Source organism: Lichenostomus cassidix, chromosome 13 (genome assembly GCF_008360975.1).
Source record: "Lichenostomus cassidix isolate B80296 chromosome 13, HeHo_3.0, whole genome shotgun sequence".
Taxonomy (NCBI): Eukaryota; Metazoa; Chordata; class Aves; order Passeriformes; family Meliphagidae; genus Lichenostomus; species Lichenostomus cassidix.
The window spans coordinates 9,308,731-9,333,819 of NC_139494.1; the positions used below are offsets into that span (position 1 = coordinate 9,308,731).

Genomic DNA, 25,089 nt, shown 5'->3' on the forward strand with positions numbered 1-25,089 from the left:
GATGTGCTGCCGGAGTGGGATTTTGCTTTCAGGTGATAAAATCAGACTTACCCACCCCATGGCAGAGCTGCTCCCCCGTGTCCTGTGTGGTGTGCAGGACAGCAAGTACAGCACATGGACTGTGAGTTTTCATGTGCTGAACATGGCATATGTGGTCATGCTGGTTGTGCCAGTGGTGCAGGAGCACTGAGGAGTCAGGCACAAAGCACATCCATCTCCTGAATTTGGTCATGGGGTGAGGAGATGCAGCCTGACCCCACAGATGCTTCACCCACCTCCAGCTCATCCCCTTCAGCTACAGCAGTGTCCCGGGTTAATGATAAGACTCTCTCCTCCGAGAGCGAAGGGCCCCGACACCCCCTCCCCCACCCACAACAGAACCTCTCAGATGAAAGTGAAGAAAAAAACTATTTATTTAACAAAACCACGCAGAGTGCCCTACAAGGCACAGGGGAAGGGGAAAAACAAGGTGAAAGGCAGTTATTCAACCTGAATAAAAAGTCCTTTTCTCAGACGCAGTCCCTCTCCTCCTCGCCCCCCACCCGGGGCCGGGTGGAGCTCCCCGGAGAGCTCTGCTGTCCTCTGGCCCTCCTGGGTCTCCGGGTGGCAAAGCAGATCGAAGAGAAGGGGTCCAAACGAGGAAAAAAAAAAAAAAAAAAAAAGAATGGAAAAAAACGGGAACAGAGCTCACTCCGACCCCCGTCCAGCACGCAGTCTCTGCCGAGCGACGAATCCTCCCCCGGAGCGAGGCTTGGGGAAAATGTTTTCAAAAAAAACCCGCGTTTCTCTCTGCGGCTGGGTGCAGTTAAAGAGACAGGACCACACATTTTTTTTCTTTCTTGGGCATATAAGCCAACGATAGGGGATAAAGGATTATCATATCATCAATCCAAGACATTCCACCCCTTATTCCATAGCGTTGGCTTAAGGCCCACCTTAACATCTTCCAACTTCAAACACACACATATATATATACACATATATACATATATACATATATACATATATACACATAACTATGTACAAATAATGTCACGAACGGTGAACGGTGGTATGTTGCCATCCCAACCTTACATGTGGCCTTCACCCAAAATTAAATTTCCCTGAGGGACACATTGTGTTTTTCCATCTTCCTGCATTATCCACCAAGTACACCCTGGTCCCTGAGCAAAGACAACCCCACGGATGGGTTTGTCTTTATGTGAGGCAGAATCAATCCAGACAGTTTTCCCTAACAAGCCTCTGGCATGTACTGCTGGGACCTTATCTCCATCCACTGTATGTAGAAGCTCAGATTGGGCAGGACCTGCTCGGTTGATGGAGCCTCGGGTATTGACTAACCAGGTGGCCTCTGCTAAATGTCGCTCCCAATTCTTATAAGTTCCCCCACCCAATGCCTTTAGGGTGGTTTTTAACAATCCATTATACCGTTCCACTTTGCCAGCGGCTGGTGCATGATAGGGAATGTGGTACACCCACTCAATGCCATGGTCTCTAGCCCAGTTGTTTATGAGGCTATTTTTAAAATGAGTTCCGTTATCTGACTCAATTCTCTCAGGGGTACCATGCCTCCACAGGACTTGGTTCTCAAGGCCCAGGATGGTGTTACGAGCAGTGGCATGAGGCACAGGGTAGGTTTCCAGCCACCCAGTGGTGGCTTCCACCATTGTGAGCACATAGCGCTTGCCATGGCGGGTTTGAGGCAGTGTGATGTAATCAATCTGCCAGGCCTCTCCATACTTATATTTTGACCACCTTCCACCATACCACAGGGGTTTCACCCGCTTGGCTTGCTTGATGGCAGCACATGTTTCACAGTCATGGATAACTTGAGAGATGCAGTCCATGGTTAGATCCACCCCTCGGTCTCGTGCCCACTTATAGGTGGCATCTCTGCCCTGATGGCCTGAGGCATCATGGGCCCATCGAGCTAAGAATAAATCTCCTTTATGCTGCCAATCCAAGTCTACCTGGGACACCTTTATCTTTGCAGCCTGATCTACCTGTTCGTTGTTTCGGTGTTCCTCATTAGCTCGACTCTTGGGGACATGGGCGTCTACATGGCGGACCTTCACAGGTAGTCTCTCTGCCCGACTAGCGATGTCTTTCCACTCTTCAGCTGCCCAAATTGGTTTTCCCCTACGCTGCCAACCAGCCTTCTTCCAATTTTCCAGCCAACCCCACAGAGCATTGGCTACCATCCATGAATCAGTATAAAGGTAGAGCTTTGGCCATTTCTCTCTTTCAGCAATGTCCAGGGCTAACTGAACGGCTTTGAGCTAAGCGAATTGGCTCGATCCCCCCTCTTCTTCCCTAGCTTCTGCAACCCGTCGTGTGGGGCTCCACACAGCTGCTTTCCATTTTCTTTTTGTCCCTACAAGACTACAGGAACCATCAGTGAAAAGAGCGTAGCGTGTTTCATCTGCTGGCAGTTGGTTGTATGGTGGGGCTTCCTCTGCACGGGTCACCTGTTCCAGCTCCTCTTCCTCAGTCAGACTAAACTTTTCACCTTCAGGCCAATTTGTAATTATTTCCAAAATCCCAGGGCGATTCAGATTTCCCATACGGGCACGCTGTGTGATAAGGGCAATCCATTTGCTCCATGTGCCATTGGTGGCATGATGAGTAGAGGGAACCTCTGCTTTAAACATCCACACCAGCACCGGTAGTCGAGGTGCCAGGAGGAGTTGTGCTTCTGTGCCAATTACCTCTGAGGCAGCTTGGAGTCCTTCATATGCTGCTAGGATTTCTTTCTCTGTTGGGGTGTAGTTGGCTTCAGACCCTCTGTAACTTCGGCTCCAAAATCCCAGTGGTCGACCTCGGGTCTCACCAGGCACCTTCTGCCAAAGGCTCCAGGACAGGCCATGGCTCCCAGCTGCAGAGTAAAGCACATTCTTTACTTCTGGCCCTGTCCTGGCTGGGCCAAGGGCTACTGCATGAGCAATCTCCTGCTTGATCTGGGTGAAGGCTTGCTGCTGTTCAGGGCCCCAATGGAAATCGTTCTTCTTGCGGGTTATGAGGTAGAGAGGACTCACGATCTGGCTGTACTCAGGGATGTGCATTCTCCAAAAGCCTATGGCACCTAGGAAAGCTTGCGTCTCCTTCTTGTTGGTTGGGGGGGGACATTGTGATGATTTTATTGATAACCTCAGTAGGAATCTGACGCCGTCCATCTTGCCACTTCACTCCTAGGAACTGGATCTCTTTGGCAGGCCCTTTGACTTTGCTCTTTTTTATAGCGAAACCGGCTTCCAGGAGAATCTGGATTACTTCCTTTCCTTTCTCAAATACTTCTTCTGCTGTGTCCCCCCACACAATGATGTCATCAATGTATTGCAAATGTTCTGGAGCCCCACCCTTTTCCAGTGCAGCCTGGATCAGTCCATGGCAGATGGTGGGACTGTGCTTCCACCCCTGGGGCAATCGGTTCCAGGTGTACTGCACGCCCCTCCAGGTGAAAGCAAACTGAGGTCTGCACTCTGCTGCCAGAGGAATGGAGAAAAATGCATTTGCAATGTCAATAGTAGCATACCACTTTGCTGCCTTGGACTCTAGTTCATACTGGAGCTCCAGCATGTCTGGCACAGCAGCACTCAGAGGTGGAGTCATCTCATTCAAGGCACGATAGTCCACAGTCAATCTCCATTCTCCTTCAGATTTTCGCACAGGCCAGATGGGGCTGTTAAAGGATGAATGGGTCCTGCTGACCACCCCTTGGCTCTCCAGCTCACGGATTAGTTTGTGAATGGGAATCACGGCATCACGAGTTGTCCGGTACTGTCGGCGGTGCACAATCGAGGTTGCAATTGGTACTTGTTGCTCTTCCCCTTTCAGGAGTCCTACTGCAGATGGGTTCTCTGACAGTCCAGGCAAGGTGTTCAATTGTTTTATGCCCTCTGCCTCCACAGCAGCTATCCCAAATGCCCACTTGAGTCCCTTTGGGTCTTTGAAATATCCATTTCGGAGGAAGTCTATACCCAAAATACATGGAGCCTCTGGGCCAGTCACAATGGAATGTTCTTTCCACTCTCTTCCAGTCAGGCTCACCTCAGCTTTCACGAGGGTCAAGTCTTGTGATCCTCCTGTAACGCCGGAAATAGAAATAGGTTCTGTCCCCACATGTCTCGATGGGATTATCGTGCATTGTGCACCAGTGTCAACTAAAGCCTCGTATTCTTGTGGCTTTGATGTGCCAGGCCACCGAATCCACACTGTCCAAAAAATTCGGTTTTCCCTGGCCTCTACCTGGCTAGAGGCAGGGCCCCACTAACCATGGTGGGTATTTGTGTTAGAGGTTCCTTCAACGGAATCAGACATATTGAGTAGAGCTACTTCCCTTCTGGTGGAGTTCCTTCTCTGAGTCTTGCCCTCCTTCAATTCACGCACTCGTCGTGCCAGGTCAGCAGTGGGTTGTCCATCCCACCTGTTCATGTTTTCTCCACTGTCACACAGGAAATACCACAACTCATGTCGAGGGATATATCCAGTTCTCATAGCTGAGGAGCGTCTGCGTGGGGTAGCAGAACCTCTGGTCTGTACTGCTGAGATTTGGAGAAGGCTGTCTTTAATCTCTTTACTGAGTTTCTCATGATTCTTCTCTATCTTATTTTCTAGTTTCTGCAGATTTGTTTCCACAGCTGAGATTCTTGCATTCATTGGGCTATGCACAACATCTGCATACGCTCGGAGTTTCCTTGTCATATCGCGCACAGTCTCATGCCCGTCATCTTGCTTCATAATGGCTAAAGCAGAAGCATACCCTGATGGCCCAAGCTTTAGGAGTTTCCGCCACATCACAGGTGTACATTCTATCCTATCTGGGTCTATAATCGGATCTGGGTTTGCTATGTCCTCTGGGAAGACAATTTCTACCACTGCCATTTCTCTCAAGCGTTGAATCCCTTGTTCTATGGTTCTCCACTGGGTTTGTTGCGAATAGAGATCGTCGGGATGTAGGTATCTGTCCCTCGCAGCTCTGATAGCTCGTCTCCAGAGGCTGCTGCAGTCAGGCCCATCTCGTATAGTTTGGTTGATATCTGGGTCACGTGACACAGTCCCTAAATGCCTTGCCTCAGTAGCATCTAGAAGTGTAACATCGCCTGCAGCATCCCAAAGACGGACTAACCAACTAATCACAGATTCATCATCTCGTTGGACATAATCTTTTCTTAGGCTGTGAAGGTCTCTCACATTCATGGATTCAACAATGACCTCTGACTCAGTTGCTGGCCTTGAGGGTCCCTCCCCACTGTCATCTGGGCGATCAGTCTTAAATTGGGCTTTCCTGCTCCTTGTAATAGGAGCAACTGCCATTGGCTTAGGCTCCCTTACTTCCTGTTCTATAATATCTGACAGTGTACGATAAGCATATGCCAGGGCCCAACATATTGCACTGCAGTTGTCTCTGCACTTCTCTTTCAGATACTTCCCCACCTCAGCTGGTCTCGGGATTTGTCCAGGGGGAAATTCCCAGTCTATTGGATCAGAGAATTGCTTTAAAGTTTTACCTATGTCCTCCCATACTCCACACCATTCAAATTTCCTCACATCTGGATTAGGTGCCTGCTCCTGCTCAGCCCCTCTGGACTTCTCAGCCCTCATTCTGGTAACACTGAACATCATATACACGGAAACTCCTAGGTAAAGCACCTGTACTACCAAGTTAATGGTCTCTTTAACATCCAGGGGAAACTGAATATTCTCAAAAGCTGATATACCAGATTTAAAGGGAAAGAGATGGGTGAGGAGCCAGGAAGCTTCACCCTCTACTTCTCTAACAGGTTGGGTAATATTACTAACAAAACTCCAAAACAGGTTACTAAAACTAGAGGAGGAAACTAACAGAGCATGTACATCTTTAACTGTTTCCCATACCTTCTTACAGATCGTCAGTATCACACACATTACTATAACAAGCCGGAGTCGTGTCCCTGATTGATGGAAATTATACATTAGGGACAGGATTGCCCCTACCTGTTGGTAGGGAAACAAACCTATGTGCCAAACAGACAGTATTACATCAAACAACCTCCCATCAAACAGCATAGTGACTACTGATGGCTGTAATTCAATACCAAGCGATTAAAACCAGAATGCAATTATTAGGTTTTTTTCTTCACTTTCTCTAACCCCACAAAAGGTGTAGAACAAGTAATCAAGGCCCCACGTTGGGCGCCAAATATGTCCCAGGTTAATGATAAGACTCTCTCCTCCGAGAGCGAAGGGCCCCGACACCCCCTCCCCCACCCACAACAGAACCTCTCAGATGAAAGTGAAGAAAAAACTATTTATTTAACAAAACCACGCAGAGTGCCCTACAAGGCACAGGGGAAGGAGAAAAACAAGGTGAAAGGCAGTTATTCAACCTGAATAAAAAGTCCTTTTCTCAGACGCAGTCCCTCTCCTCCTCGCCCCCCACCCGGGGCCGGGTGGAGCTCCCTGGAGAGCTCTGCTGTCCTCTGGCCCTCCTGGGTCTCCGGGTGGCAAAGCAGATCGAAGAGAAGGGGTCCAAACGAGGAAAAAAAGAAGAAGAATGGAAAAAACGGGAACAAAGCTCACTCCGACCCCCGTCCAGCACGTAGTCTCTGCCGAGCGACGAATCCTCCCCCGGAGCGAGGCTTGGGGAAAATGTTTTCAAAAAAACCCGCGTTTCTCTCTGCGGCTGGGTGCAGTTAAAGAGACAGGACCACACATTTTTTTTCTTTCTTGGGCATATAAGCCAACGATAGGGGATAAAGGATTATCATATCATCAATCCAAGACAAGCAGCAGGCAGGGCTGGGGGAAGAAAAAGAAACAGAACAAAAGGGTCGTTCTGGACAAGGTCCTTGACAACTGCATGTGGTTTTTACATGGAATTGGGTTGTTGTTTGACTTCCTCTGGTGCTGCCACCTCCACCAGCAGAGGCAGAAGGTGATGAGTCCATGTGTGCCCAGCTGCTCCACGGGGGCACAGGGGAGCACTGGTCCTGTGAGGCTCTCAGGCAGTCTGGAGGTGCTATAAAACCTTCCAGAAGGTACAGAGCATTTCTGTGGGAGGTCTGGGGCTCTGGGCCACCCTGCCTTCCTCTGCTTTGCACATTACTTGCCTGACTATGCTGCTTTCTGGTCATCTCAGAGCTGGTGGGTTTTAGGACACTTTGGGAGCGAGGCTTGTGCGCTCATTATGTCTCTGCTTTGTTCTCTGCTAAAGAAGTTTTGGATTTTCTGGGGCAAATTCCAGCAAACAGTGGAAGGCTGGGGAATCTCAGAGGAAAGCTGCATGGCTATGAGTTTGGAAACCAGGCAACTTACCCAAAACTTCACCAAGGTCTTGTAACCTCCTGAATTTTGTGAAGGGTTTGAAGCATCCCTTGGGGCTGCTGTCATCAGAGGAGGGTTGGGGAAGGTGAGCTGGGCTGTGCCCTTGCCCACAAGACTTAGGCTCTTCAGTGTTTGGGTATCACTGCTTAGAGCAATACCCTAAACTCCTCCCTGCTCCTGCTTCACCTTCCCTGCCTTGGGCTGGTGTCAGGGTGTGTTGCTGTCTTTCCAAAAGGGCCATGGTGAGGTGCAGGAGGTGCAGGGTCACAGCCAGTGTTGCTTCTCTCAGGTGAGGGTGACACAAAGCTGTCACTGTGACAGGCAAATATTGTGAGTCACCTTGCCTCTGCCACTGCTCTTTCCCTCTCTGTTGCTAGACTGATTATTTCAAAGGAGAGCTCTTCCCTGAAATCCAAAATCAAACCTCATTTTTCCTCCATCCATAAAACCAGCTCAGATATTGAACCTATGGGTTTCTTTTTCAGACATTAAAACTGCCTGTGCCTGTGTAGGTGTGCACCTTTCCCATTGCTAATTGGACTCAATTAGCCCAGCCCACAGTGCTCACTTGTGCTCTCAATGATCATTATCAGGAAGTTTTTCAGCTTTTTCTATTCCAGCCTTCATTTCTGCTCCTCTTCTTCAGTTTCCATACGTTTTGAGATGTTCTCAGAGCTGCAGATGTGTCAGTGGTCCTATCACCACACTGACTGCTTGGCTCTGGTGGTGGCCTGGCAGCAGCTGGTCCCTAGGGAACTTGTCACCCCTTGCCTGGGCACAAGTCCTGTTCTGTCACCACATTTTTCAACTTACACTTGAATTGTTTGTCTTCCACCTTTGCATGAGAATGTTTCCACCTGTGCTGGGTCATTGCTTGTCATCTTCGCTGAAGGAAGATGCTTGGTTTTGATTTAGGAAGTTCATGGAGTGTTGGGTGTGAGAGACCACTCAGGTTGTTGTGCTGTGACCTCAGTGAACCCCAAATTCAGCATTAGTGCTGGAGTAAACCCTCTTCTGTGTCCAAGTGACGTGCATTTTAGTTGATCTTTCAAGTGTTTCTCCGCTGCCAGGGAGTTTCAGTGGAGTTGGTGATGGTGACAGAGGGCAACATGGCTGTTCCTGGCTTCTGAGGTAATCTTCCACTCTTGTTTTTGCCAGGCTTGTCAACCTCCTTCCCCATCGATGGGACCTTCTTTAACAGCTGGTTGGCGCAGTCGGTGCAGATCACCGCAGAGAACATGGCAATGAGCGAGTGGTCACTCAACAACGCCCACCACGAGGACAGCACCCCTGGCCTCTCCGAGGAGCTCCTCCAGGACGAGGAGACCTTGCTGAGCTTCATGATGGACCATTCCCTCAGGTCCCCATTCAGGCAGAGTGAGGCCACAAAGAAAGTGAAAAGCAGAACGAGAACGAACACTAAGAAAAAGCTGCCGAGGAGCAGCCCCCCTGCTGTGGACGGGGGCCACCCCGAGGGCTCGGAGCCCTGGACTAACAACGCCAGCAGCTTGTCGGATGATCCCGCCAAGCCCTTCCCCCTGGATTCCAGGCCGAGCAAGTCGGAAAAAGGGGCAGCAAAGCTTCCCACTGACCGCAGAGGGACGGGTGAGGCCAAAAGGGCGGCCAAGAAGGGCTCTCTTCAGAAAGCCAGCGAGCCTCACCCCCCTGCCGGGACACGGGGCTGCGTCAGCAAGGACGAGGAGGAGGAGGAGGAGACGCCGCGCTGCGCTCAGACAGAGCCCAGCCCCGCGGCCAAAGTGCCTGACTCCGTAGGTAGCCCCAAAACCATCGTGCGGTTCAAATTACCAAAGGAGAGCCGGGGGACAAGGCGGTCACAGCCCCCCAAGGCCGACGGTGCTGGCGGAGCTCCCTTGCGTCGCTTCGACGCCGACACGGACGGCTACTTCTCCGACGCCGAGATGAGCGACTCGGACGGGGAGTCCCGCGGCAGCCGGGCGCAGCGGGGCCAGCTGGACGCGGCCAGCGAGGACATCGTCAGGATGAGCATCCTGGCATCCTAACTCCTCTGACCGCGCCGGCTCAATGAGGCCTCAACCCAGTTCCAACTGCCATGTCCGATTTCTGCCTGGTATCACGGCGAGGGGGTTTTTAATATGTGTATATAGTTGGAAATTCGGCACTGTTGTCTTTCTCTTCTCGATATGCCTGAGATACAGCTTCAGCTTCACCGACATCGATGACTGTGACAGCAGTGGTCCCTCCCCGGCTCCCTGCCAGACCCCACGTCCCGGGAACAAGAGCCAGCACCCGCCAGGACCGATGCCGAGGGTGCCGAGAGGGTGGAGGGTGCCGGTACCTGTGCTTTCTGCAGGGATGGCAGTTCAATTAACGGGCATTATTCAATGAGGGGCAGATTTCTGCCCGGGACGGTTGCCCTCAGAGCAGCGCGCGGGTAGAGGGTCCGGCAGTGCTCAGCTGTGGGAGGGGAGATCCCCACCTGTGTGTGTGGAGACAAGCAAAATAAGCGATTCTAAAATAAATAATGACTAAAGCACAAAAAGCTTGTTGGAGGAAAACGCTTGGGGTGGAAGAGAGCAATGTTACATTTCTATTTTTAGGAAAAAAAACCCTTGGTCATTATTTTTCCCCTCACCTTTCCATCTGGTTGGGATCCATCCAGGGGCCAGGATGCAAAATTTCTCCCTGCCCACACCCCCGTTGAGGTTGTTAGAAACACTGAAGTGATTTACTCAGGTGAATGGATCAGCAAGTGGAGTGTGGAAATGTGGGGCAGGATGGAGGAGGAAAGCATCCTTTAAAACACCGTGGGGAGTCAGGGTTGGTGTAACCCGAGAGGTTGAGTGACTTTTTCTGCCCGTGCTTCTCTGCAGTGCTGCTGTGGTCCCACCAGGCCAGGGCAGCACATTTGAAATCGCCCTTTCACACCAAAACTATGGCCCCAAGGCCAAATGTGCCATCACTGAGGGGAAATGGCAGCCCTTGCCACCACCATTGTGTTTTCCTACTAAATGCTACAATGGAAATGGTGAATTTATTCCTCTCCATCCTTTGTTTTGTTTTGGTTTTTTTTAACCTTAAATCCTGGTTACAAGCTGTTGACTCGTTGTGGAGGGGTGATTCACAGAAGCTGACATTATAAATATTACAATAATTTAATGCATAAAATGTCCCCAATAAGCCTTAAATGTTGTTTAAAAGCCCATGTTACCTATAAGTCAGGCGAATTTCCATGTTTGCACTTAATTGCACCATTACTTCGGTTTTGGCTTCAAAGGTCACAGTTAAGTCATGCTACATGTTTTATTGGAGTGACCCCAGTGTGAGCTCAGGGAACAAAAAAAAAAAAAAAAAGGAATTCACTGAAACTTTTGTTGTTGTTGTTTTTTAAAAATAAAAAATGTTAAAAAAAACTAAAAAAAAAAAAAAGAAAACAAAACCAACCCAAACCTGGGACACTTCTGCAACCGGTTAAACCCATCACTAAACAAAAAAACCTTGCAATTGTCAAACCAATCAGTCAAAGAATTTTGTGGATGCCAAAGAAATATTTTGACAGTCAAGCAGCACAGCTAGAAACCGGAAACTTGTCATTATGAAAAAAATTGGAAGTTATTTAGCAACCAAGGACTAAAGACACACTCATACCACACTGCTGCGGCATTAGGTTCCAAGCTTGCTCCGAGGGATGCTGCTGCTCCGAGACCGCATCCTGCCGTTTTGGTTTCCGATGCTTTTTGCTCATTTCACTGTGAGCTTTCTTTTTGAAACTCTGAGACTATTTCGATTGATGTTTTAGAGTAGATCATCTTTATCAGCCTTCCAAAGTCCTTATTATTGATAAAATTGCAGCAAAGATCAGCGCTGACAGCCCAGCTGATCCCAGGCACGGCGAGCGGCGGGGGCTTCGGGTGGGATGCCCAGCCCTGCCTACACCCAACGCTCACCTGGCTGAGACTGACCGTGCCTGGGAAGGAATCTTCCTCAGATGGGAAAAATGTGACACAAGTTATTAGTGGGGAAAAAAAAAAGAAAACAAAAAAACAGCAAAATACCAACAGAACGGGAACCACCTTTGTTATAAATTAGCATAATCCATTGAGGTTGGAAATGAAAATCTGCTCATTAATTAAGGCTCAGTATGTTCAGATAATGTTAAATACAGTAAATAGGACTTAGTTTATCTTATCAGGCTTGCTAGCTTTAGCTCCAGTATCCTAGTATACGAGTCATAACAATAATCAATATGCTGCCTTTTAATGAATCTTGCTTCCGTGTGCTTCACTCAATTATGGTTAAAAAAAAAGCAATCCACAAATTTCACTGTACACAGCTCCATTCATCAGCTTCTGCACTACTTGTCTTCTCAGTACAGGAAAGCAAAAAGGGGGAGACTTTAAAGAACAACCAACCTGGCACCACCAGCATTGGGCAATAAACCAGTCTGAAACACTCCCAAAACATCAGGCACTATGTTTTGCCATCGAGAGATGGGGAAAAAGCTAAGGGAGCTGGTGGGGCACAGGGAGAAGAATGGGATGGCAGGAATTGAGAGGAGGAAAAGGGCTCTGGTGAGCTGTGAGGCTGAGCAAGGGCTGGACCTTGGCGGGATGGCTGCAGCCACCCCGGAGCATCCCCTGCCTGGAGCATCCTCGGAGCAGGGGAGGCTGGTGTTCTGGAGAGAAAATGCACAAGGAAAATATTTTTGATGTTAATGTAAATGTATTTTGAAATGAATAGAAAGAGAGAAAAAAGGTTTATTTTAGTACAGAAATGTTGTCTTTTAAGATGTATAAACTGCAGGAATCGACATTTGCACTGTAAGAGCACCTGTTTCCTTGGAGAAGCAGCCGCTGTCGAGATGAGGATGCAGAAAGCATCATTCCCTGATGGAGCACAGCCCCACACCAGCCCCAGCCCCAATGGCTGAGGGAGTTTCCCCCGGACAGCTCCCATTCCACACTCCCATTTTCCCCACACCCATCTGTTGATTTTTCTTTTTTCTTTTATCTTTTTTTTTTTTTTTTTTTACTTTTGCTGGCACCTGTTTTATGGGGTTAGGATGCCTGCTGTCCCATGGAGCTCGCCCCAAGGTGGGATGCAGAATGGAGCCAGGAGGGATGCAGGATGCAGGAAGATGCTGCTACAGGGCAGGGCATGAGGTTTGGTTGTTCTTTAAGGAAATCCCCTGCAGTTTGCACCATTCCACATTCAAAACAACCCACTTCACATCAGTTACAGGAAACGATATGAATGTCGCAGGAGGAGAAACCCTTCTGTTTTCTTTGTTTCAAAGAACGTGATGTGCCATTTGTTAATACAAAAGAGAAATATTGAAAATATATTGAAAAGAGCAATTTTAAATTATTTTTGGCTTATGTTGCAATATTTATTTTCTTGTATTAGAAATTCCTTTGTAGAGAAAAAATGTATTTTTCATTAATGCAAAAACCTATTTCTCCTTTTTGTACATTTTCCATGTTAGTTAATCCTTAAAGCAATATAATGTTATCAAACTCGTTCTGTGTGAGACTGTATTATGCATGCTATTTGTGTTGCCTTGGAATAGCTCTGTCTGCCATTATTTTCATCCTCTTTAGATACAGTGTATGCTTTAATACACATTGGGACCATGGCCCATTGCTTATGAAAAAAGACCCCTTTGCATTCCTCAATGTGTTGGCAAATGCAGTCAATAAAGCAGTGTTTTCTGTGTACCTCGTGTCGGTGTAGTGAGCATGGTCACACAGAGCAAACTCATCTCAGGGGTGCAGCTCTTTGGGGATGCAGGGATGCTCCAGCCCTGCTGATGCAGTTACTCTGCCTGTGAGTAGCAAATTTTGGAACTCCCATTGCATTTCCATGTACATTTCCATTGCCAATACTCAGCCAGCTCTTGGGAAACACAGCTGGAGACACTTGTCACAGCTGGAAGGGCAAACCCAAGCAAGAGGATGTTCACAAAGTTCCCCATGCCTGGAAGTTTCTGTAATTCGAGGTAGCCACCTTTCTCGTGGAGCTTTAAATCTTGTTTTGCAGACTTGGAGCAAAGCCCACAGAGGAAGTCCTGCTGTGAGACAGGATGCTCAGAGGATCAGCTTCTTGTACCAGGAGCTGGTGTAACAGGCAAGGAGACACACTGCTGGATTTGCTATGCATGGGAGCAAAAGCAAGCTGTGAAATCCAAAATGCTCCAGCAGTGTGTTCTGGTGGTAAGACACTCCTTGTATCCTGCTGGTGTCAGCCAGCAACCTGATCTAGTGAGGGCATCCCTACCCATGGAAGGGGAATAGTACTGAATGATCTTTGACGTCCCATCTGACCCAATCCATTCTGTGATTCTGCTGATATGGGCTGTGGCTGAGGGCCTGACCCATGGCTGTGGAGTGTGGTGGTAGCACAGGGTTCATCACACAGCTTTAAAAATTGGAATGGAATCCTCATCTTCCTGTTCATGTTTGGCTGGCTTGGAGGCCACAGGCAAGGATGCTGCCTTGCTTCAGCAGATATTCAAGTCATCAAGGAGTGGCTCTTCTACCTTTTTTGGCATTTACTGGCACATTTTTCCTCTGTAAAATTGCCCAAGTGCCGAAGCTGCTGAAGGAAAATGAGCTATTTAGTAGATGTACTTTGTTCAATTTGTTAGTGAAGTGATAATCAGGCAGGTCATGGTGCACAGAGAAGACAGAGCAAAACCATTCAGCTGAAATGGGTCTTCTGGGGGCTGGAGGCAACCAGCATGGCCTTACATTTAGCTCTTCAATGAAAAGGCAAAGGATTGGTTTATTGCAAACTAAGGATTATGAAACTGTCCAAAGCCAGTTCAAGAGCTGCCTTCTGTAGTAAGTTTTTCACCTGTTCTAGACAGGGAGATGCTCAGGAGTTCGATTCCATAAAGCAGGGAGCAAGGCCAAGCCCGCCTGTTGTGGTTTAACCCCAAACAGCAACCCCTTTCCCAGCCCCAAAATGTCCAAGGGGATGATGCCAAGCCCTGATGGATCTTGGAGATCTGATGCTGGGGAACATGAGGCATCATCTTTACAAACTGGCAAGGATTTTGTCTCCAAAATATTTAAGGCTCATGGAAGAGAGAGCTAGCCAAATTCCTGGGAAGATGCATCCCTGCCTTCTGGCACCTGCATTAGACCAGAGATGGCTGGGGTGGTCTGGCTGGATGTATTGTGGAAATGGGGAATGGAACAGAAATGCCTGCAAGTAAAGGAAGAGAGAATTTTGGGCTGCTAAAAAGACATCACCTCTGCATGTTCCCCCCTCTCCCAGAGAAGGTGTTTCACAGGAGATAAAAAACCAGACTGACAACAAAACCCAACTCACCAAGAGCAGCTCAGCAGCTCATATCTGACATTCTGTTTAGACAGACACCTTCTAAATCCCCAGCTGGCTTTTGAAGGAGTGAGGTGCAGGAGGGAGTTCCACAAGGCCAGGACCCAAACCCTGGGAACCAACCCAGGCAGCAACTCCACTGCCCATCACCATCACCAGGCAAGAGCCAGCAGCCACCAGGGTCACTGCTGGTTTTCCAGGCACTCAACACAGCAGGGACAGACAGACTTGGAGCACTGGGGCTCCACCAGCAGCACCACACTGTCCTTCTACAGCCCAGCCTGAGAAATTATTCCCCAATAAAGTTAGAAAAATATTCTTATTAAAAATGTGTATTTATAGGCACTTAGAGCACATAGGATTTCCTTATGTTGCTCCCTCAAGGTTTGCCTATAGTATCCTCATCACAGATGGTGCTGAATGCCTCGGTTTGGAGCAAGTAGCCAAAGAATCATTTCATTTTAATTGCAAAATAAATGTTAGGCTAGTCCCTATATGTTTTGCATAAGGATTGCAAGTGCCACCATAAATACTAATGGGGCAAATATGCCCCAGTGTCAGTAAATCATCAGCAACGGATGTGGAAAGGAATTAATTTTCCTTCAGCTTATCCTGAAAGAATTGCAGTAAGACCTTGTTTTATTGTGTTTGATTAAGTGCTGGTGGTATAACATAATTTCCCCTAACCATTAAAACCGCTGGTGCTGTACTTCTGCATAAACACCTCTAATGTGATGAGAGCGTATTTAATATTTACTCTTCCAAAGTTAATACATTTAGGGGAGACATTTTGTGCACTAAAAATAGTTCCTTGGTCTTGGATTTCCATGTAGGGCTGTGAAATGATGTGTCTGCTGTGATTGCAACAGATGAATAATAAAAAAAATCCCTAAAAAAATAAACAAACCTATGACTAACCCACAAAACAAGGGAAAAATCCCACTGCAGCCAATGTCGACCCTGGCTGATCCAGAGGGTTTCACAAGCACTGCCTCTGCTGTCCTGCCTATCCCAAACTCCATTTGACAAACTCATTCCCTGTTTGTTTAATGCACAAGTGAAAAATAGACTTGTGGAGGGTCTAACCAGGCTTATTTTTTTGGTGGAGGGTTTAACCAGGTACTTTTTCTCCTGGAGATTTATCTTGGGGATGAGTCAGGACTAATACTGGTTGCAGGCAGCTCTTCTCCTCTGATGGCCAAATATGCTGGAGATCCACCACGAAGTCATGATGGGGAGGTGCTCAGCCCCCAGCCGATTTTTGGGGCTCAGGGTGTGCCCACAGATTTGCCTGTATCCATCCCTCATCCATGACAGTGTGCTGTGGGCACAGATCCCAGGCCTTGTCTGCCATGGGGTGTAAATCATGCAAACAGCAAACAGTTTATAGGGGAATTAGGAGGTAGGAGGAATGCAGCTCCCTTCCAAAATCAGAAGATAGGTGCTGGGTGTGTTGTTTGAGCTGTGGGTGCCCTGAGAAACAAGCCCTGGGGGAGTCTGAGTTCTGCTGGTGTGTGCAGTGGTGGGATGGAATTTCCCAAAGTGGCAGGATTTTGGCATTTCCCAAAGCGTTGGGATGGCATTTCGCAGCTAAACCCACTCTGCTGAGTATCAGATGCAGTGTTTTTCCTCAGAAGTAGCTGCTGCACATTCAGATGTAATAAAGATTAAAGTAATTGACTGCCTGTGCTTATATTTTAAGTGGTACTTTATAATCCTGACACTGAGCACGAGGAGAAAATGCAGAGGTTAAAATACTGCTGTTACACCTGGTCATTAGCAGCCCTGCAATGAGCTCCAAATGGTCAGATCAATGAAATGGAGTTTTTCCAGGGAAAAAAAGGCAGGTCAAGAAAGCAAAATAACACGTCTGCAGCCATAACTCCTGGGAAAATTATTCTCTGGAGAGAGATGCTGAGGACAGCAGCCATCCATGCGGGAATGGACCTGCGACGTGCTCTGCCTCCATCCAAACACCTCCCTGTGCAGGCTGGAGTGCTGCACCCTGCAAGAGAGAAAATTCCCTGCAGAAAACAAGGTACCAAAACCCCTTCCAAGAATGCTCAGCTATAAATAGGTGTTTGTTGTATGGGATACCACAAATAACACTGACACTGCACAGAGGGACCAGCAGGCGGGGGATGAATTCCTGCCCTTAATAAGAAAGCAGGATAAATAAAGCATTTCTAAAAGAGGGAAATCGGCAATTTTTGCAGCTCCAGCTTTAAAATTAGTAACTTTGGGGGATAAAACACGGCAGCAGGGATGCCAACCTGTGTGCCATGCATTCCCAAAGCCAGTTTGAGCCAGGTGCCATGCTGGGGGACACAGGAGTCATTGACACACAGACAGAGCAGCACACAGACCTGGGGTGGTCCAGCTGCCCTGAAGGGCTGTTCTGGAGAGCCATGGGGAACGAGCTGGCTCCAGTCAGGTTTTTAAATCCACCACACAGAGAGCAGCTCTGGAGCAGCACAGAGACAAGCAGCATCACTGTGTGGCCACAGGCAGGTTGGGGACACATATCCCTGTGCCATGAGCATCACCTGCTCTGCACCAGCTCTCCTCTAGTAGCAAAAAGACCAAAGGCTGATTTTTTAGGCTGAGTCACAAGGATGCCAAGTCACACAAGGCACATTTATTGGCACAGCAAGAGACAGATGTCTGCTGAGCCATGAGGACTTAGGTCACTGCTCTGATCTGAAGCCTGTGAGCATCTCCTGAGTCCTGTGTGTGTGGTGCACAACAGCTCCAAAACTGGCTCATACAAGCACACTGGGAGGAGGAAGGAGAATAAATAAAAGTATAAGTAGCTGAGCTCCAGGAGTGCAGGCTGGGAGCAGTGAGGGCATGGCATGGCACTGGCACAACCAGGGCTGAGAGTGTACCAAGAGTGGCTGTGCCTCCCCCTCTCCACCAGCAACCACAGCTCCTTCCCAGCATCCCACCAACCCCCCTGACAGGCATCTGCAGTGTTTTCCATCCCAAACGTTAGAAGATATTCAGTGATGATGAAGTAACAGCCCCACCTGGCACCAAGGGAGATGTCACTGCTGCCCCTGGCTCACAGCTGCCTGTTGGAAAACATGACCTGAGATTTGAAACTCAGTATAACTCTCTGCTTCCTAATGGAGGAACATAGGATGCCTTTACTGACTTGTGAGACTGCTCACTGGCTTTTTTATACCGTTTCATAGAGTCTTTGGCTTAGCTAAGGGTTTCCACCTCCTGACAATTAAGTGGACAACAGCTGCTTGAGCAAACAGAATCACCTGATGCTAAGGCAGGGCTGGCCAAGCTGAGGGCAGTGCTCCCTGACAGCCAGAGGAACCCCACTGGGGGCCTCACAGAAATCACATTTCAGGTGATTTCCAGTCTGAGGGTGGTGTTTGCTGGCTGCTGGAGAGCTGCGATGCTGGGGGCTGCCAGAAATGAAATTGTCATGCATTTAAAAACTCATTTTGTCTTTTGGTTTCTGTAATGTATCAATGAAAGCAGTTTGTTGGAAATGAGGGAATCAGGGGAAAGGTTTGTGGACCTGAAGGGCTGTAGTAATGGGGTAAATAAGCAAGGAATTGGCTCATTGCTGAATGGCTGGAAAGAACCAGGAGTCTGTTTGCAGCAGCAATTGAAACATCTTCCAGACTCAGCTGTAGGTTAAACCCAGCTGGAATGAGCATCTACAGCCCTCAGAAGGGAAGCAGCAGGGGCAGGGGTTTTGCTGACAAAATATCCCTGTCCCTTTCTCTTCATTTTGTGCCTCTTTGTCTTTCCCAGGGAGACATGTGGGGCAGTGACTGTGTCCCCCTGTAGGACATGACACTCAGAGCAGGGCTGTCCCCTTGAGGATGCTCCCCGAGCTGGTACAAGGGGAAACCCAGCCACAGGCAGCAATTTCATTTACATCTTGCTCTGAGAGTTTGACTCACCCCAGACTGAAAGTCAGAACCCTGAACTCCTGGGGTGGGGGAATGAGCAGCACCTGAAACACCGAAACCAGGGGGAGGCTTGTACCCACACTGGGAGCTGAAGGCAGTGGGGAGTCTGGCACTGGTTTACTGCTGGCACCTCTGACTGTCAGCCCTCTGCTCCCAAGCCTGGCTCCCCATGGCTCCTGCAGCCCCTTTAAGGATGCTCTTAGCCCCGATGTGAGCAAGAGGACTGACAGGCTGAGATCGTGCACGGAGGATCATGATCAAATACAAACATAAAGAAAAGCCTGAATGTAAACACCTCTGCCCCCACCCCAGCCCCAGCTCTCATCACTGGCCCAAGTCCCCCAGCCTATACGCTGACTTTGACTCCACTTCCCGAGTGCCCCAAAGCTGAGCTCTGGCGTTATGTCTCCCAGTTATGTCCCCAAATTATCAAGGCAGGGAACATCACTCCCTCCTAACCAAGAAGAGGAGCTTTGTGCTGGCAGTCTCATGCAGGGCTCAACCCCAGTTTTGTCATTCCCTAGGGCCATCATCTGCCCTCAGTGCAGTTTTCACGGAGTCAGTTTGGATTGGGTTGAAAGGGACCTTAAAGCTCATTTACAACCCCCTGCCATGGGCAGGAACACCTTCCACTACCCCACGCTGCTCCAAGCCCTGTCCAACTTGGCCTTGAACACTTCCAGGAATGGGCAAGATACAGCTCCTGTGGGAATCCTGTGCCGGTGCCCCACCTTCTTCACAGGGAACAATTTCTTTTTTACATCTAATATCAATTTACCCTCCTTCAGCTTAAAGCCATTTCCACTTCTCCTGTAAGGAGCCCTTGTAAGAAGCTCCTCTCCAGCATTCTTGCAGCCCCTTTAGGTACTGGAAGGCTTTTGGCACCTTCACCTGGGGAGGGGAGGAAAGCAAAGGCATCGCTCGGCAGCATGGAGAGCATCATTTTCTCTGCGAAACTCATGAGTCATCCCCGCAGCAGCAGCAGCCGCTGTCAGCCCGAGCCGCAGGATCCCACACGCTGCCGGGGAGCTCCGGCCAAACCCAGCGCGTTTGGCTTCCCGGCAGCGCCTGCCCCTTCTTCCTTCCTTCTCCCCCCGCCGCCACCCCACAGCCACCAGCTCTGCTCCAGACGATGCTGCTTTTCGGAAGGCTGGGGATTTTTTGCGGTCGATCCGGGCCAGCTGGCTTCAGAAGGCAAAGCAGGGCTGATCTCCCTGCCGCAGCTCTCCGAGCAGTTTGTGCTGGGGCTGCTGCAGTGGAGAGGGGCTTTGCTCGCTGCTGAACACGCCCTGCCCTGGCAGCACAGCCCTGCTGAGCATCCTTCCACCCCAGCAGCAGGGACAGGGACACGGAGGGGATCCGGGACTGGGATGAGGGCATGCCAGGATGCTCAGCACAACAGGACTGAGGACAGCCAGCTTCCTTATGCTCTGTGCGTGCAGAGCTTTTTGCTTAGTGATGTAAACAGTGTGAAGATGTTACCACAATAATTTATGGCTTCTCAAGCCTAATTTGATGGCAAATTGGCACTGCAGCCCCACGGGCAGGTGATTATGGTGCAGAACACACCAGACCCATTGCTGCTTCTCCAAATGACGCTGGGTTGTCCCTGTGTGCCTGTCCTGGTGGCTCACCACCCAGAAAGCTGGGAGCTAGGCTGGACCTGGCAAAATAAATCCATAAATAAATAAAACCTTCATAAAGGAGCAGCACTCAGCCTGCTGCAGACAGGGTTTTCCCTAGCCTGCTCCAATTCTCCCAGACCAGCCTCTGGAACGGGCAGCAGAAGTGACACAGGGCTGTGCATGGGGGAACAGCTTGTGTGGCAGCAGCACGTGGGAATTGCTCTTTTCTGCAGGAATGAGGCCCCAGCAAGGCCACTGCCAGGATCTTGATGATGAACACCTCACTTGTGCATGCTCCAGCCTGGACACTGCTGCCTCTGGGCAGGCATCCCAGCGCTGGGGAAAGCATTTTGGGAGTGCAGTGCCACTGGGCTGGTTTGAGCTGCCACGTGGATCACACCGAGTGCCTGCAGAGCTATTTCATCCCCTGGGATAGACTAGGAGCAGCTGAGGAAACTGTCCTGCTGCCTGCAGTGGCACTTGCTGTGCCCGTGGAGGGACAGCTCTGCCGTGGCTCCCAGCATTGGCACTTTCAGTAAGCTTCACATGAACCATTATTGCAGCAAACAATGCAGCAAAGCCACAGGGGAAGGGTGGGGAGAAGCTGAAATTGGCTGTCTCTTGTCAGGTACAAACACTGCTAGGCTGTACAGCAGCTACTTCCCATGTGGTTAATGCAAAGAAATGATGAAAATAAATACAAAGCAGCATTTGCTGTACTGATGGAGCAGAATCCTCCTGCTGGAGACAGAGCCCCTTGTTTCAGCTGCCCAGAAGCTGCTGCATCCCCAGCTCAGGGTCAAAAAGCACTTGGAGATCTTTTTTGGATAAAGGCATGGACTTTATGAGCCAGAGGGAAAAGTCTGAACCTCTTCTGGAAGTACTTGCAGGCTCTCGGTGTGTCAGAGCAGCAGGAGGCTGGGAATAGCAGATCAGAGCCCAGCTTGAGCAGGAGGGGCTGCTATTGAGTGTGATGCTCAAACTGTAAGTGTCCCCCACTCACCTGCAATTCCCCTCTGGGTTTTCCCAAGGCAGATGTGAACACCAACATGAAATGCCTTTAAAACAAACATGGCCTAACAACTGTCCTAATGTTTCCCACCCTGCTCTTGATGAGAGAGAACAACCAAACCAGGCTGGATGGCAGCAGCAACCACCAAAGAGCAAACCTGTGGTGAAGCTGTCAGGTTAAAGAGCACCTCTTTACTCAGCTCCCACCTTCAGACATGGAATCTGCTCAGGCATTCCAGCTGAGCAACCCACCAATGCCAGCATCCACTTTTACCTGGAGTTAAAAAGGGTTTTAGTCTTATAAAAATATCTTACAGGCACATCTATAACAAATATCTTGAGATATCTGTATATGAAAATCTATATAGATAGATATCTATAGACAGATAGCTCTATAAATATAGCTTTTCATCTACAGATAGTCAAGATATCTTGAATATCTATAGATGAAAAACTATATTCCTAGATTTTAAGGTTAAAATATCCAATTCCATATGGGAAGAGAAAAAAGTGTTTAATCATGTTCTGAGCTGATGATACTTGTGGGTCTCCTCCAACTCAGAATATTCTCTGACCCTGTGTGATTCTGTGTGGCACTAGCCACAACCAAATTTCACTCTTGGGGTGCTCACAGCACAGGGGGTTCCCTGCACCCCCCTAGCAGGTGCTCATCCGGAATAGGATCCATCCTCTGAACTTAGCTTCTGAGGAAATATTATATTGGCAGCTACCAAGAAGCTTGGTGGTTTGAATTGTGGTTTTCTTGAAAATGTTTTGCTTTTTCCTGGTGTTCCTGGTACTGGGAGCACTGAAGATGGGTGCTTAAGACCTGCCAGGGTGATCCAGGCTGAGGGCTTTCCCCTTTTTCATCTTGGGCCAGGCAGGAGCACAAGGACAGCCACTGCCTGTGTCATGCACAAATCTGCATTTTATGCAGATGAGGAACCACTGTTCTCACAGCTGTCTGACACAGAAATCATTCTTTGGGAAATTCCTGGAGCTGGGAAAGTAAAAAGCCACCCAAATACAGGCAGAACACTGCAGAAGCCCAGTTTTCTGAGCAGTCTCCACTGCCCAGGCAGGACCTGTCCCCCTGACCCCCCTTTTACCCCCAGGATTTCAGCACCCACTCCCACCCCCATGCTACTGGTTTCTAACCAAAGGCCACTGCAAACTAGACCAAGATCACCAGCTCATTTTCTGTTAGACACTAAACAGACGTGAGATGATCACTTCAACTTAATTATATCATAATTAAGCCTTCATATTCCTGTCATCTGGAACTGTCAACGGCAGCCTGAGTGGAGCTGCTGCTCCTCTCCAAGAGCCATCACTCAGTGCTTCTGAGAGGTGTCAAAATAGGGGTAATTTTGCCTGCAGAGCCAGCTCGTGGCTGTAAACAAGCGGTCGTGCTTCACTTCTGAGCTCTGCCGTGGAGCAGGGGCTGTGGGCATCCCCTTGCCAGTGCTGTGGGGTAATGATTGCCCAGGGAGTGTGGCAGCCTCAGTCCCCTCATCCCAGCACTGGGACCAGCACTGCACTCCCTCATGAAATCACCTCCCTGCCTTGTGCCAGCCAGCTGTGTAAAATATGTATTTGATCATGATATCAGGAAAAGTTAAGTTGGCATGTGTTTTTCCCTACAGGATCAGAAAATGAGGCTGAGGAGGGAGATGTGGGGAAAACACCTTTCCCTAAGGGCAGCTTACTGCAGCACATGCAGAGAGCTGGATGGGCTCTGTCTCTGCTGGAGAAGGCAGCGAGGGGACCATGTCCCCTCCCAGCCCCTCTGCTCACCAGGCCTGATCCTGCTCCCTCACAGCCCAGGACATCCATCCACAAACCCAGGCTTTCTCCTTCCCCTTTGGACGCCTCCCCTCCCGGCCAAGTCACAGAGCTCCCTGTGCATACAGGCATTACTGTAACTACCATTTTATTATTATTTAATCTTACAAGCACCACGCAAATCTTGCACGGTTTTATTTAGGATTGTCTCTCAAAATTCCTGTCACTTTTGGGGTTTCCAAGTAAGTCATTACCACTCTTCCAGCATCACCCCATCAGCTATTGGGCAGGTAGAGAAGAATATCTTGTTCAATTAAAGCAGTGATTAATTTTTGCAGGAGAAGTATAATAACTTCTACAGAGGGTTTCCCTCACCCTTGGCCAGTGCACCTGCTGCTGAGCTTTCCTTTCTCCATGCTTTAACAAATTCCCAATTAATCACCCTGGGAGGTGGCCGTGACTCATTGCCTCCTCCAAGCAAGTCGTGCCTCATTCTGCCTCCCAAGGAGCCCTCTGACCTCCCAGCCCTGCCTCAGCCCACGTGGCTCTTGGCTGGTCCTTGTCAACACGATCTCATTTGTGAGCCTGGCACACACAGGGAAATAAAAGGCAAACCACAGTCAGCCACTGGAGTGTGCTGGGCACGTGGCACCAGGACCCCAGGGTGTGCTGAGCCGCTCAAGCAGGGACCCACAACCTGAAATTAATGTGAGTAGAGGCAGAGATGCTGGCCTTCCTCCATGTGCTCCATCCTCAGAAGGGGTTGGGATGGGGAGGCTGGAGGAGGACTGGCTCACAGCACTGCCCAGCCCAGCAGCCAGTGGGATGCTGTGGCAGGGTGGAAGGAGATCCTGAGCAGCCTTTGGAGCTGGAGTTAACATCACCATGGAGCAGATTGTGCTGCTGGAGCAGGAGCAGCCCAGCTGCCCGAGCTGTCCCCGTGTCCCCAGCACGCAGAGCTGGCCCTGCCACCTGCAACTGACCCAGACAGCAGCCAGGCAGCACCAGAGCACAGAGAGGAGAGATCCCCAGCTGCAGGCAGAGGCACGCAGAAGCAAATTTGAGCAGAGCTGCTAAAAAAATCCACATCACAGCTTTTTGCATCCACGTACATTTGCAGGGGAAAGCTGTTAACCACATTATTCTTCTTGAGCTGCTTATCTGATGAAGTTACTGCTCTTTGCAAGGGTATGTTGGCCCCAAATAGGTGCCTGTTTGCCCTTTCTTGCTCCCGAGTTTGACTTTCTGCTGTTTGTCTTCATGGAGAAGTTCAGCAAACAGCTGCAAAGCCTGTTTCATTCCTGGAAAATAATCCGTTCCTCTTACACCAGCTCTGCGCACGGTAATTCTGGAGAATCGTTGCACAACTCCCCGAGCTCTTAAAAAACACCAGTGTTGAGAGGTTAAAGATTTTAAAGCCTGCTGCCACCTATGGATGGAAGGAAAGCAGTGAGAGCAGGAATCCTCCCGGGAGCATAGCGTGCCTGGCTGGAAGGAGACCTGAACTGTGGATGAAGCCCTTGGCAGTGGGGAGATGCCAGCAGCCCAGAAAGACACAAGACTCAAGATTTGCCTTCTCCTTCTGCAGGCAAATCCAGCAAGGTGGAGGACTCAAAGGGCTAAGGGGAGGTGTTGGGAAATTTGCTACCCATCATGTAGTACAGAGAGGAAATAAGCCTGGTTTTAGCTTGCTGGATTAATCTGACTAAGGTGTTCTCATTGAAAGACTGTAGCTTGCCTTCCCCTTTTACCTATTTGTTCTGTTGTAATTAAATCCTTTAAAAAATTGTACACATTTGCATTCAGATTACTAAGATGATAATTTCTGCAATAATACTCTACAGAACACCTGAAATGGATATTTGTAGGGCCCTGAAAACTACAGAGTAGCAGATTCCACCCTCACTGGGGGAATCAGGGATATCTCCAATATAGATAATGGTATAGATAACAACACATGTATAATACAGATGTGTTATTTTTATAGCACTGTCCCTGGCAGAGTCCTTAGTTCGTGCAGATGCTCTTTGCCCCTTGGCAGGGGACATGCATCCCAAGAGGATCCCACCAGACCTCACAGGGAGCCAGACTGCCCTCTGCCCAGC

General features: G+C 49.1%; 1 protein-coding gene across 3 annotated transcripts in view; it reads left to right on the plus strand.

Annotated features, from left to right (window-relative positions):
• JADE2 (jade family PHD finger 2) overlaps positions 1 to 12,998 on the plus strand; it is a 77,933-nt gene extending 64,935 nt beyond the window's left edge. For all 3 annotated transcript variants that reach the window (XM_085073549.1, XM_085073548.1, XM_085073547.1), the window contains one exon: positions 8,461 to 12,998. In XM_085073549.1, the coding sequence (XP_084929675.1) occupies positions 8,461 to 9,323 (863 nt within the window). In that variant the 3' untranslated portion in view covers positions 9,324 to 12,998. The remainder of the gene's footprint in view (positions 1 to 8,460) is intronic.
• Positions 12,999 to 25,089: the final 12,091 nt, after the last annotated feature.